At 41.4% G+C, this 13346-nt stretch overlaps 1 protein-coding gene across 1 annotated transcript in view; it reads right to left on the bottom strand.

Moving 5' to 3' along the window:
* The window catches only part of LOC137426462 (protein phosphatase 1B), a 76360-nt gene that overhangs the window by 51700 nt on the left and 11314 nt on the right, over nucleotides 1–13346 (bottom strand). Inside the window, exon 2 of the mRNA XM_078779404.1 lies at nucleotides 6337–6468. Within this exon, the coding sequence (XP_078635530.1) occupies nucleotides 6337–6426 (90 nt within the window). The 5' untranslated portion in view covers nucleotides 6427–6468. The remainder of the gene's footprint in view (nucleotides 1–6336; nucleotides 6469–13346) is intronic.

Genomic DNA, 13346 nt, shown 5'->3' with positions numbered 1-13346 from the left:
CTATTTCAACTGTCGCCATGCTTGGCAACAACCAGGCATGGCATTACAGCAAAGGCCTTTTCGAACTCTGGGATTTAGCTAAACTATAAACTTCCCAACCAAGATTTCTACTACCAGCACATCCTCCCTCCTGGTCCAAGGAATGACCAACATCCAATTGCTCCTGTTCTTCTTCTGCCCCTATTGGCCTTTCTGATCACTTTCTTGTCAAGGCCCATGTCTCTCTCGACATGGGTACACTGAATCTCTCTGGCTATCATAAGGGAGCAGTCATTTCCATATCAGCAGAGAGAGAAAGAGAGACACAGCTGCTATCTGCCTAGCAGAGGGGTAGGGTACTGTAACACACAATGTGGAGTCATCTACAAAAAAAGAAGAGAGTGTTTTCCAGTGCAAAGGAGAACAGAGGGGTTTTCCAGTGCTGAAAGGAAGAGAGGGGTTTCTAGTGTGCAAAGTAGGTCATTGATATAGATGAGGAACAAGAATGGGCCCACAACACTGTCTTAGTGAAGTCCAATCTCTACTGGGAGAGGGAAGGAAAGCTTCCATTGATGGCAACATATTGACAGCATGAGTGAAGGCAGTCAGAAACCCAGGAACAAAGGCGGCCTTCTATGCCACAGACGGAGAGCTTGGCAACGATGCAGAGACCGTGTTGAATACCCGATATACGTATGTTGAGGGAGATGGTCCTAACTCCTAACCTCTTGTTTGAGATTGAGAACTTCCAACCATTGCTGAGAGAGTAGCAGAAGCATGTCCAGAGTTAAGTGACTGACAGAATCCAAATTTATGGTCAGAGATCATTATGCTTGAAAACAGGAAAAATTACTTCAGAAGCAGTGATGGATTCAGGCAGTCTTGAATACAATGGTCACCTCTCCCTTAAATTGCTCTTTACCGATTTTTGCTGCCCATTTCCTCAGACTCCGAGCATTCATCCTTCAGACCTGATCCCTTTCGTTAGCTGTTCTTCAATTAATCCTTCTTATTTAAAATGCTCAATCCACCTCCACGAACTTTCTATAAAACATCTGTCACATAAAACAATATAAATGTCAACATAAACAACTTTACATGTATATTCATTGAAAATCCCAAATTAATAATTTAAACACAGCAGATCTCCAACAGAAATAACTTTATTAAACTCATCTAGAAGATGAGTCATTGTATTGTCCCACAGCACAAAGCAAGAAAAAGTTCAAAATGTACTCACATGGAAGTGAAATTCTTCCTGAGCAATGAAAAAACTACACAACAATAGAGAGACTGATTTACATCGTCAATAATAGTCTAAAATTTCCTATCTGTAGAATCTACCATATAAAACACAATGTCAGTTTGTGTGTTTGTACAGATGTCGGTCCCCCTTCATACGGGTAGGTTTTAAAGGCCTATCTTTTAACACGAACGTGTGTTCACCACCATCTATTTTTGAGGATAAAACAAACTCGAAAAACATTTTCCATAAAAGAGTAATTATGTCTCTTCCATTGGAAATGTAGACGGTGGCTTCCAAACCGAGCCTCAAGGGCAGTGTGCAGAAGTTGTTTTTTTTTTAACAACAATAAATAAAAGACGCAGGAATGTGAAATTCGCCGCACGTGATGTGCAACGTGCGCAGAGTAAAACGAGTGTTCGTTTACGACCGTAGGATCACCTTTGTGTCCCGGAGGTGCCCCCTATCTCACCTACGCACCATCAGGTAGTCAACGGTTGTCGTCGACCCACCTGAGCTTGTTACATACACGTCAGGTGGGTCGACGACAACCGTTGACTACCTGATGGTGCGTAGGCGCGATAGGGGGCACCTCCGGGACACAAAGGTGATCCCGGGGGAGGCGGCTGTTTCACAGCACCACTTGGTTGGCTGCAACATAAAGGTGAAAGGTGCGAGGAGAGCTCGCCGGGTGAAGTACTAACCGAGAATGAAGGTGTGGAGCTTGAAAGAGGTGACAGTAAGGGAGGCATTAAAAGAGAGGCTGAGTAGGGTAGAGGATGATGTGGTTGAGCTTGAACGTGGTTGGATGTCAATGAAAGATAGTCTGTTGGGAGCCGTTGGTGAGGTATGTGGATGGACAAAAGGACCACCGATGCACTCGGAAACATGGTGGTGGGATGAGGAAGTTGGAAAGAGGATTGACGAGAAGAGGAAGAAGTTCAATGAGTGGCAGAAGGCAAAGGGTACGGGAGCAGAGAAAGCAGAGCATGAAAGTTATAAGGCAGCCAAGAAGGCTGCAAAGAAAGAGGTAGCAAAGGCGCAGGAGGCATGTAGGAAAATGTTCGGAGAACGCTTGGATTCAGAAGAGGGTCAGAGAGCGGTATTCAGGATTGCAAAGCAGATAGCGAAAGAGAGGTGTGATGTGATGGGGGTGAGTTGCTTGAAGGATGAAGTGGGACAAATCGTTGTGGACCCAGATGGAATTAAAGGAAGATGGAAAAGATATATCGAAATGCTGGTGAATACAGAGAATGAATGGGATGGCAACATAGAGAGTAACCCAGTTTTAGGACCGGCAGAGAAGATAACTGAGAAGGAAGTTGAGGAAGCGATAAAAGCAATGAAGAGTAGAAAAGCGGGAGGGCCGACGGGAGTTGTGGGAGATATGTTGAAGGCAGCAGGAAGTTGGGGTGTGAAGAGAATGACAGAGATCTGTAATCTGGTGGTGAAAGAAGGCCGCATTCCAGTGGATTGGGAACTGAGTACCCTCGTCCCTCTATACAAGGGGAAAGGTGACCCTCTGGAGTGTGACTCGTACCGAGCGATAAAGTTATTGGAGCATGGAATGAAGGTATTGGAAAGGGTGTTGGAGAGGAGTATAAGGAAGAAGGTGAAGATCGACGAAATGCAGTTTGGATTTATACCAGGAAGAGGAACGACAGACGCGCTCTTTATTGTGAGGCAGTTTCAGGAGAAGTACATGGAGAAGAGGAAAAAGTTGTTTCTTGGGTTTGTTGATCTGGAGAAAGCATTCGATAGGGTTCCACGCGAAGTATTGACATGGGCATTGAGGAAGATAGGAGTGGAGGAATGGTTGATCAGAGTAGTGATGGCAATGTACAAAAGAGCGCGCACAGCTGTAAGGACGAAGGACGGGAACAGTGGTGAGTTTGAGGTGAAGGTGGGAGTGCATCAGGGATCGGTACTAAGTCCACTACTATTTGTCGCTGTGATGGAGGTGCTGGCTCAGAACGTAAAGGAGGGTTTACCGTGGGATTTGTTGTATGCAGATGATCTGGTGTTGATTGCGGAAAGTATGGATGGACTGAAGGAAAATATGAACAAGTGGAAGGAATGTATGGAGACAAAAGGTCTGAAGGTGAATATAGGAAAGACGAAGGTGATGGCGAGTGGTAAAGCATGTGGTGAGGTGGAAAGAACTGGGAAGTGGCCATGTGCTGTGTGTAGGAAGGGTGTCGGAGTGAACTCCATTCAATGTACAATGTGCGCTGAGTGGGTTCATCAAAAATGTAGTGGTCTGAGAGGGTCATTAACCAGTGTGGTAGCTACATTCAAATGTAAGGTGTGCACAGAGGGAGCTGCAGATGGAGGAAATGTTGAGTTGGATCTTGGAGATGGCGTGAAGCTGGAAGGTGTGAAAACATTTTGCTACCTCGGAGTCATGCTGAATGGAGAAGGTGGATCAGACTCGGCAACGGTTGCTGGAGTGAGATGTGCATGGAAGAAGTTTCGGGGACTGAGTGGCGTGCTGACGAGGAGGGGAGTGTCGTTGAAGCTGAAGGGAAGGGTGTATGCTGCATGTGTGAGAAGTGTTATGATTTATGGGAGCGAGACATGGGTAATGAACGTAGAGCAGCAACGAAGGCTGGAAAGGGTGGAAATGCGAATCGTTCGGTGGATGTGCGGAGTATCGTTGAGAGAGAGGAAGACAAATGATGAATTGCGAAAGATGATGGGAATAGAGCCTGTGATTGATGCTGTGAAGAGGAACAGGTTGAGATGGTTTGGTCATGTGTTGAGGAAGGATGAAAGTGACTGGTTGAGAAGAGTGATGGAAATGAATGTAGAAGGAAGTAGAGGACGGGGAAGACTGAGAAAGACTTGGCTAAAGATGGTGGAAGAAGAAATGCGGGCAAGGGGGTTAACAAGGAGAGATGCAGAAAATAGGGCAAAATGGAGAAGATTGTCATGGGGACCGCAAGGCTAACCCCCGCTCTAGCAGGGAAAATGGCCTTAAAATGCATGTTGTTGTTGTTGTTTACATCGGTAGGATGTCTAATAAATAAAGAACATACTAGCACACCTGACGCTGGGCCGAGGCTTCATTCTTTGGCACACTCACGAGGCTGTACCCTCAAATAAACTTTTCCAACCCGTCATTTTTGACGGTCTTTGAACTAGTCTTACATAAAACTTTAAATATTTAATATCCTTGCCAATCACCTTATTATTATTATTTTTTTTTTTGTATACAAGATCGAGACTCATGTAAGAGCTAAAATTATTTACCAGCTGTCCTCAATATTCTATCTAATTTCCTTCTGTTAGAAGAAGGTGATCCTGTAGTACCCTGTTATCTTCATTGTGGTGATACTGAAGCTTAGTGTGTGCACATGCTTGAGAAGAGTAGACATGTGTAAGGTCCAATCTCTACTGGGAGAGGGAAGGAAAGCTTCCATTGATGGCAACATATTGACAGCGTGAGTGATGGGAGTCAGAACCCCAGGAACAAAGGCGGCCTTCTATGCCACAGACGGAGAGCTTGGCAACGATGCAGAGACTGTGTTGAATACCTGATATATGTTGAAGGAGATGGTCCTAACTCCTAACCTTTTGTTTGAGATTGAGGACTTCCAACCATTGCTGAGAGAGTAGCAGAATTGCTGAGAGACATGTGTAAGGTGGAAACGGTCCTTCCACCAGTGCTTGTCAAATTTAGACTTGAACTCATTCGTCGTCTTGGTTTCAATTATTTACGGTGGAAGACTGCTCCAGTGTTTTCCTCCAGTGCTCACGGTAAACCGCTCGACTGCTAAAAAAAAAAAAGCACCCCTGACGTCGAGACTGCTCTCCTCCTTAAATAACTTCCTTGAGTGACCTCTAGTTGAAGTACGTCTAGTTGGATTGAAGAAATGATTGGGGTCGATCCTGATCAGCCCATTAAGAATCTGGTGCACAATAATCACATCACCCTCTCCTCCTTCTGTAGTAGAGGAAGTGTAGATTCAAGAACATCAGCCTATCTTGATAGGGAAACTTCTTGATTTCTAGAACCATTTTAGTGGTCCTCTGCATTCACAACTTTATCTGTGTCTGTCTTGATTCGGAGGTGCCAGAAGATATTTTTTTGGCGTATATACATTTTGCGTAACAAGGTTATAAATGCACCTTCAGCACCTCTCATTTCCCCAGAAGTGAATTGAAAAGGTTCCATACATTCCTTCGTTTGCTCCACAAGAATGTTTCTCGCTATCCTTTCCAAACATTTCCCGGGTACAGCCGTTAATGCTACTGGTCGATATAATCGTTAAAACCAACCGGTTTGGGCATCTTAGGTACAGGTACCATGACAGAAGAATTCTACAACTTTGGAACCACTTGAGAGTTCAGTGGCCACTGAAACAGTGAATGAAAAACGAAAACCCATTTCTTATAACATTCTTTAGGAACACAGTACGCCCAGACAGGCCAGCCGGCCCAGAGGCCTTACCCGCAATCCATGGAGGGAGCATGAGCTCTGTCTGCTCCATGTTGAGACGCTTTATTTGTCGAAATATTTACTTTGTTATCCTTCCACCACTATTCCATGTGACGTGCCTCCCACAATAGCCATTTCCCAAAATGTGTCATCGCTGCCTTCAATTGGCATCTGCCTTGGCAGTAGTCGGACCCTGTTTTGAAGGTGTATAACTATTTCCAAGGCAGGACTAAAAATAGAAAGCCTGGCAGTGAACCATAGGTTGATATTTTAACGTCATCGTAAATTATGAGTGGAGCTTGCCGTGCAGCAGCATTATTAAGGGAGCGCAGTGACCAGGTTACAAACCGTGGCCCTCCTGATGATAGCTCCACCACTACGGCATCCTGGATTCCAAATGAGATGCCCTTTTAAATATTTCATCAAGTGAAATAAAATAATTTCTGCGATTTATAACGGACACGGATACCGTGCAGATGATTAAATGAGGTGGAATGTATGCACTCCATCATAAGGAAAGTGCGCTTGAATGCCTCAGAAATTAGGAAACTGATTGTGCGGAATAGTTTGTATTCATGCAGAGACGAGTTCATTCGAAAAGTTTCAGTCACATTGTCTTATTTATAACTCTTGACATATAACTTTCCGGGAAGATCGCTTGCTTGGACTTTACCTGCATGGTGCTCACAGCAAAATGAAGCCCGTTGCCAGAACCACTCGAGCTTTGCTTCTCTGTTTGGGGCTTGTCCAAAAAGGCCCCCATTGCAGAACAGGTCTGTTGGTTTTCAATCTAGTGACATGAAACCTGAGATGGGAATGAGGGAAGGTTCAAGAATAATTATAGTAATTTGTATCACCAGCAAAACATTTTCAGCTTCATTTTTTTTTTTTTTTTTGCTCCAAGGAGTAATGCTGCACTACCACTACTACTACTACTACTACCACTACTACCACTACTACTACTGCTACTACTACTACCACTACTACTACTACTACTACTACTACTGCTGCTGCTGCTGCTGCTGCTGCTGCTACTACTACTACTACTGCTGCTACTTTAACAGCCCCTTGGGAAGAGTTTTGCTGAGTGGTTTGCCATTGTCTTCCCAGCAGTACTAAGGGCAGGAATTTGTAATTTTGCCAGGGTGCTGGCAATAACTTGCCTGCTCTTTGTGAAAGACAGGGTGAGTTGTTTAACGTTCACCAACTAATGCTGGCAGACGGAACGCCCAGTTTCATGTACATCCGAGGGACGGCACACATATTGACAAATTGCCCTGTAGTCAGGTTCACTATGTTTTTTCGTTCAAAATCATGGTAGATTAGCAAACCTATACATTTTTGGAAACGTTATTACATGGAAAATCTGAAAATCAATGTTTACATTTGCCAATTCCGACCAATTCGATTCGACCAATTCGACCAATTCCATTCGACCAATTCGACCATTCGACCAATTCGACCAATCGCTTCGATCGACCATTCGACCATTCGACCAATTCGATCGATTCGATTCGATTCATCGAATTCGATTCGATCGACCATTCGACCAATTCGATTTGCCAATCAATTTGACCGACCTTTGCTTGTGTGGAACGGACTGTGAAAACGATGCGGACTATATTGTCGGATACGACACACAGGACGGTGATGACGAACTCTAAATGGCATATTCTGTAATCGTGTATGTTTGATGCCATTGACTGCCTGTGTATATTTTGTCATTGACTGCCTGTGTAGATGTGAAGTTGTACTGACTGCATGTGTATATATGATTTTGCTGACTGCCTGTGTATGTTTGGTGATATGAATTATTGTGACACATTTTGATGTTATTAACTGCCTGTACAAAATGATAACATGTATTTGATTATGCAACTTATCGCGAATATAAAGACGGTATTTTGCAATTCAAAACCTTTGATTCGTGTCTTACCATTCCCCATAGCACTAATTTGATACTTTCATTGGATTCCTTGTCCCTGAAAATATAAGTTTAGTATATTTTAAAAAGTTTTTAGGGTAATTAGAGGCAGAAATAGAACAAAATATGTATTTTACAGTGGCCATTTTGAAAATCCAAAATGGCCGCCATACAGGTATCTCTCCAAATGTAAACATTGATTTTTAGTTTCCTTATGCTATAACCTTTCCAAAAATGTATAGGTTTGCGAATCTACCATGATTTTGAACGAAATATAATGTATTGACATCGTGAACCTGACTACTGCCTGAAAAGCACCTGGGTTACTGGTGCCAGGATAAACAAAGGTCGGACAGCTCAGAGGTGAGTGTGCATACCTTTAGGCTATCCTGGCAACCACAACAGCCTCAATTTATTCCCACCTTTTGTGGGGTCGGCCAAGGAACATTTTCGGCACAAGCCTTATATGGACCGGCTGTCCAGGTCTGATGTTAGACTGGAGGTGCAAGGAATTTGAAATTTGTTCGGGGTACAGGTGATAACTCACCTACTCTTCGAGAAAGACACCGTGGGATTTTTAACGTCCACTAATATAATCGGTGCTGGCAGACGGCTCTCCCAGGTGAACATCCTTGTGATGGACACATTGATGCATCGCCTTGCATGTGATACACCATTGCGACATTTTATATCTGGGTCAAGATTCACACCCATGCTATACAAATCACAGGTGAGTAGAGTACGCATGTCTCAAAGGTATCCAGCAAGCCCAAACAAAAGAGCCATCTACATGTTATGCAAAATTATACAGGTAAAGTTCTTCCAAATTTCCAGTTTTTCCTTCCGTATCCACGTGTCCACCTCATGTGTCCTCTCCTACCCCTTATCCATCCCCACACCCATTGTTACCTCCACCACCAAAGGTGGATGGAGGTTGTGTTTTCACCCCTGTCTGTCTGATTGTCTGTGAACAAGATATCTCAAAAAGTTGTGGACGGATTCGGACGAAATTCGGCAAAGATTTGGCGCATGTGACAAGGACGAAATGATTCGATGTTGGTGAAGATCCGGATTCGGATCCGGCTAGTGGAATGTTTGAAGCGATTCTTCATCATTGAGAGATAGGGACAAAACCGATACATAGCAGGATATCTCAAAACGTTACGGACGGATTCGGACGAAACTTGGTGGACAGGTTGGGTGGATGGAAAGGACAAATAGATTCGATTTTGGTGAAGATCTGAAAATGGATTCGGATATGAGAATTATTTAATACTAAAGTGATTCTTCACCATTGAGAGATCGGGCGAAAAGCGATATACAACATGTAGGTTTAGAGTTATGGACGAGTTATGACTAAACTTGGGGGACGAGTTGGTGACGAGAACAAACCGATTCGATTTTGGTTCAGGTCCGAATCCACATTCTCTCTTTTGTTGCTTTTCTCTCTCTCTTTCTCTTTATCTTTCTTTCTCTCTCTCTCTCTTACTTTATCTCTCTCTTATCTTTCTCTTTCTTTCTATCTTTCTTTCTCTCTCTCTTCATCTTTCTCTTTCTTTCTATCTTTCTCTTTCTTTCTATCTTTCTTTCTCTCTCTCTTCATCTTTCTCTTTCTTTCTATCTTTCTCTTTCTTTCTCTCTCTCTTTATCTTTCTCTCTCTCTTTCTCTTTATCTTTCTTTCTCTCTCTCTCTTACTTTATCTCTCTCTTATCTTTCTCTTTCTTTCTATCTTTCTTTCTCTCTCTCTTCATCTTTCTCTTTCTTTCTATCTTTCTCTTTCTTTCTATCTTTCTTTCTCTCTCTCTTCATCTTTCTCTTTCTTTCTATCTTTCTCTCTCTTTCTTTCTTTCTCTCTCTCTTTCTTTCTCTCTCTTTCTTTCTCTCTCTCTTTCTTTCTTTCTCTCTCTCTTACTTTCTCTCTCTCTTTATCTTTCTTTCTCTCTCTCTTTATCTTTCTTTCTATCTTTCTCTCTCTCTTTATCTTTCTTTCTCTCTCTCTTACTTTCTCTCTCTCTTTATCTTTCTTTCTATCTTTCTCTCTCTCTTTATCTTTCTTTCTCTCTCTCTTACTTTCTCTCTCTCTTTATCTTTCTTTCTTTCTCTCTCTCTTTATCTTTCTTTCTATCTTTCTCTCTCTCTTTATCTTTCTTTCTATCTTTCTCTCTCTCTTTATCTTTCTTTCTCTCTCTCTTTATCTTTCTTTCTTTCTTTCTCTCTCTCTTTATCTTTCTTTCTACCTTTCTCTCTCTCTTTATCTTTCTTTCTCTCTCTCTTTATCTTTCTTTCTATCTTTCTCTCTCTCTTTATCTTTCTTTCTCTCTCTCTTTATCTTTCTTTCTATCTTTCTCTCTCTCTTTATCTTTCTTTCTATCTTTCTCTCTCTCTTTATCTTTCTTTCTATCTTTCTCTCTCTCTTTATCTTTCTTTCTATCTTTCTCTCTCTCTTTATCTTTCTTTCTATCTTTCTCTCTCTCTTTATCTTTCTTTCTATCTTTCTCTCTCTCTTTATCTTTCTTTCTATCTTTCTCTCTCTCTTTATCTTTCTTTCTCTCTCTCTTTATCTTTCTTTCTATCTTTCTCTCTCTCTTTATCTTTCTTTCTATCTTTCTCTCTCTCTTTATCTTTCTTTCTCTCTCTCTTTATCTTTCTTTCTATCTTTCTCTCTATCTTTATCTTTCTTTCTATCTTTCTCTCTCTCTTTATCTTTCTTTCTCTCTCTCTTTATCTTTCTTTCTATCTTTCTCTCTCTCTTTATCTTTCTTTCTATCTTTTTATCTTTCTTTCTATCTTTCTCTCTCTCTTTATCTTTCTTTCTCTCTCTCTTTATCTTTCTTTCTATCTTTCTCTCTCTCTTTATCTTTCTTTCTATCTTTCTCTCTCTCTTTATCTTTCTTTCTCTCTCTCTTTATCTTTCTTTCTATCTTTCTCTCTCTCTTTATCTTTCTTTCTATCTTTCTCTCTCTCTTTATCTTTCTTTCTCTCTCTCTTTATCTTTCTTTCTATCTTTCTCTCTCTCTTTATCTTTCTTTCTATCTTTTTCTCTCTCTCTTTCTTTCTCTCTTTCTCTCTCTCTTACTTTCTCTCTCTCTTTATCTTTCTTTCTATCTTTCTTTCTCTCTCTCTTCATCTTTCTCTTTCTTTCTATCTTTCTCTTTCTTTCTATCTTTCTTTCTCTCTCTTCATCTTTCTCTTTCTTTCTATCTTTCTCTTTCTTTCTTTCTCTCTTCATCTTTCTCTTTCTTTCTATCTTTCTCTTTCTTTCTATCTTTCTCTTTCTTTCTATCTCTCTTCATCTTTCTCTTTCTTTCTATCTTTCTCTCTCTTTCTTTCTTTCTCTCTCTTTCTTTCTTTCTCTCTCTCTTTCTTTCTCTCTCTTTCTTTCTCTCTCTCTTTCTATCTTTCTCTCTCTCTTACTTTCTCTCTCTCTTTATCTTTCTTTCTATCTTTCTCTCTCTCTTTATCTTTCTTTCTCTCTTTATCTTTCTTTCTATCTTTCTCTCTCTTTATCTTTCTTTCTATCTTTCTCTCTCTTTATCTTTCTTTCTATCTTTCTCTCTCTCTTTATCTTTCTTTCTATCTTTCTCTCTCTCTTTATCTTTCTTTCTATCTTTATCTTTTTCTTTCTCTCTGTCTTTCTCTCTCTCTCTTCATCTTTCTATCTTTCTCTTTCTTTCTCTCTGTCTTTCTTTCTCTCGCTCTCTCTTTCTTTCTTTCTCTCTCTCTCTCTCATTCTTTCTCTCTCTTTCTTTCTCTTTATCTTTCTTTCTCTCTCTCTTACTTTCTTTCTCTTTATCTTTCTTTCTCTCTCTTTCTTTCTCTTTATCTTTCTTTCTCTCTCTTTCTTTCTCTTTATCTTTCTTTCTCTCTCTCTTACTTTCTTTCTCTCTCTCTTTCTTTCTCTCTCTTTCTCTCTACTGTTCCTTTTGCTATGTTGCGTCCTGATCCATCCAGTTTTCCAGCTCTTCCACGAGCCTCGACTTTGTATATAAAAACGAAAAAAGAAAGTGCTAGAGACAGAAGGATGATCTGAATAATTTCATACACCGATGTGTTAAAAACACAAACCAGGAAAATCAGTGATAATGCAATGGTGAAGAAGCATGTGGAATTCCAGTTAGAAATTTAAATTGGGATACGCATCCCAAGAGGAGTGAGCAGCATTTTAAAAGGAAATAAAAAACCTTGGGGGTAAGGAAATCAAATTTGGAACTAATGAAATTCACTCACAGGAACACTGGAAAATGAATGATGTGTTATTAAGAGGTCAGTGTTAGAGCTTCCAGGAATATTAACATCGGTCGTAGGAATGAAATCGGTCTAATTATTGCATCATGGAGAACGAGTCTTGCTTGTGAAGGCTAGTGTTGTTCGGCATTGGAGGTAAAACATCCGGAATTCACAGAACGCAGTGGGAAGGAAGTAGAAGCTGATGTTTCGGGCATTGACCCTTCATCAGAGCGCTTTTGTTACACAAAGTGTCAACTTTTCCTTCATTCTTGCGGTTAGAAAACTTCGATTAACGGCCTGTTGATTTAATTAATTTATATTTGCCTATTTGATTTATCATCGACCAGGATCCTTGTCAACTGGGACTACTCCGAACATCAGGGCAACTTTGAATTTTACTGAGGAATATTGAAGCCAGTCCTTTACCGATTTAAACTTAAGGTCGTGCAATGAATTCCTTCCTCGTCTTATTCCTTAATGGCCCAAATATTCCTACCTCGTGGGGTTGACTAGAGGGAACAATTCTGGCACGAATCTTTCTGAAACCGCTTGCTCTGTTCTGACATTCAGGTTCCAGATAAGACAAATACACAAGGAACCTTGATGCAGGACGAGGTTAATGGGCCCATCAAGGTTGCGCTAAAATAAACGATGTTCTTTTTGTCTTTCCCCGAACGTGGTCACAGATAAATTAAAAATCAAAAGTATTTTTGATGAAAGTGAAATGCAAATTCGAATATAAATGAGGAATGTCCTTGTTGATAAAAAAAAATTGTGGCCTGTTTGGTGTTGCTATGTGAGCACGTTGCCCGTGATGCTGCAAACCCATTTTCAAATTCCCTATACCGTGTCGTCTCCTCATGTCCTTGCATTTCATGTTAAAGTGCGTCAAAGGTAGTCCATTTGGGAGGAGTCAACTGCATCCTTCCATTTATAATGACATGGATAACTGCACCTGGTCGTCAACAATCATCCAACTCTCATATGTGGCTCCATGTAGCTGCCTGTATACAGCAGTGGTCTCAGCTCAGTAATTGTGTCGGTCCGCAAGCTAAACCGAGCGACGGTAGTGTGTCAGAGGTAGTCCCTTTGGCAGGAGTCACCTGCATCCTTCCTTATCTATTGGGATGGATTACTACATCTGGTCCTCAACAATCACCAAACTCTCACCTGTGGCTCCATGTAGCTAACTTTACATGACAGCAACCACATCCCAGTACCTGTGTCAGTTCACAGGCTAAACCATGTAGGTAGCATGTGGGATGGTACCCACATGTGAGGGTAAAAAACCCCATCTCCTTTCATCCCTCTTCAGTGCATGAATAGCTGCTATAGTAGAAAGAACAGAAGAAGCAGGTGCTTCCCCTGACTAGTATTAAAGGCATTGCAGCACGGCTGTGTGGACAGGTGTAAAGTTCATCGACACAGGCTCTAAAAATGCCGCAGCTAATCCACTGCAGTTGAATACGTCTCCAGTCATCTTCGCTCGTCAAGCCACTGGGAGCAGATGTGTGAGACCGAGACAGCGGGG

This window comes from Myxine glutinosa, chromosome 5 (assembly GCF_964187855.1).
Source record: "Myxine glutinosa chromosome 5, kmMyxGlut1.1, whole genome shotgun sequence".
Classification (NCBI taxonomy): Eukaryota; Metazoa; Chordata; class Myxini; order Myxiniformes; family Myxinidae; genus Myxine; species Myxine glutinosa.
Note: the sequence above shows the minus strand (reverse complement) of the source record. Positions and strands in the feature narration are given on the sequence as shown.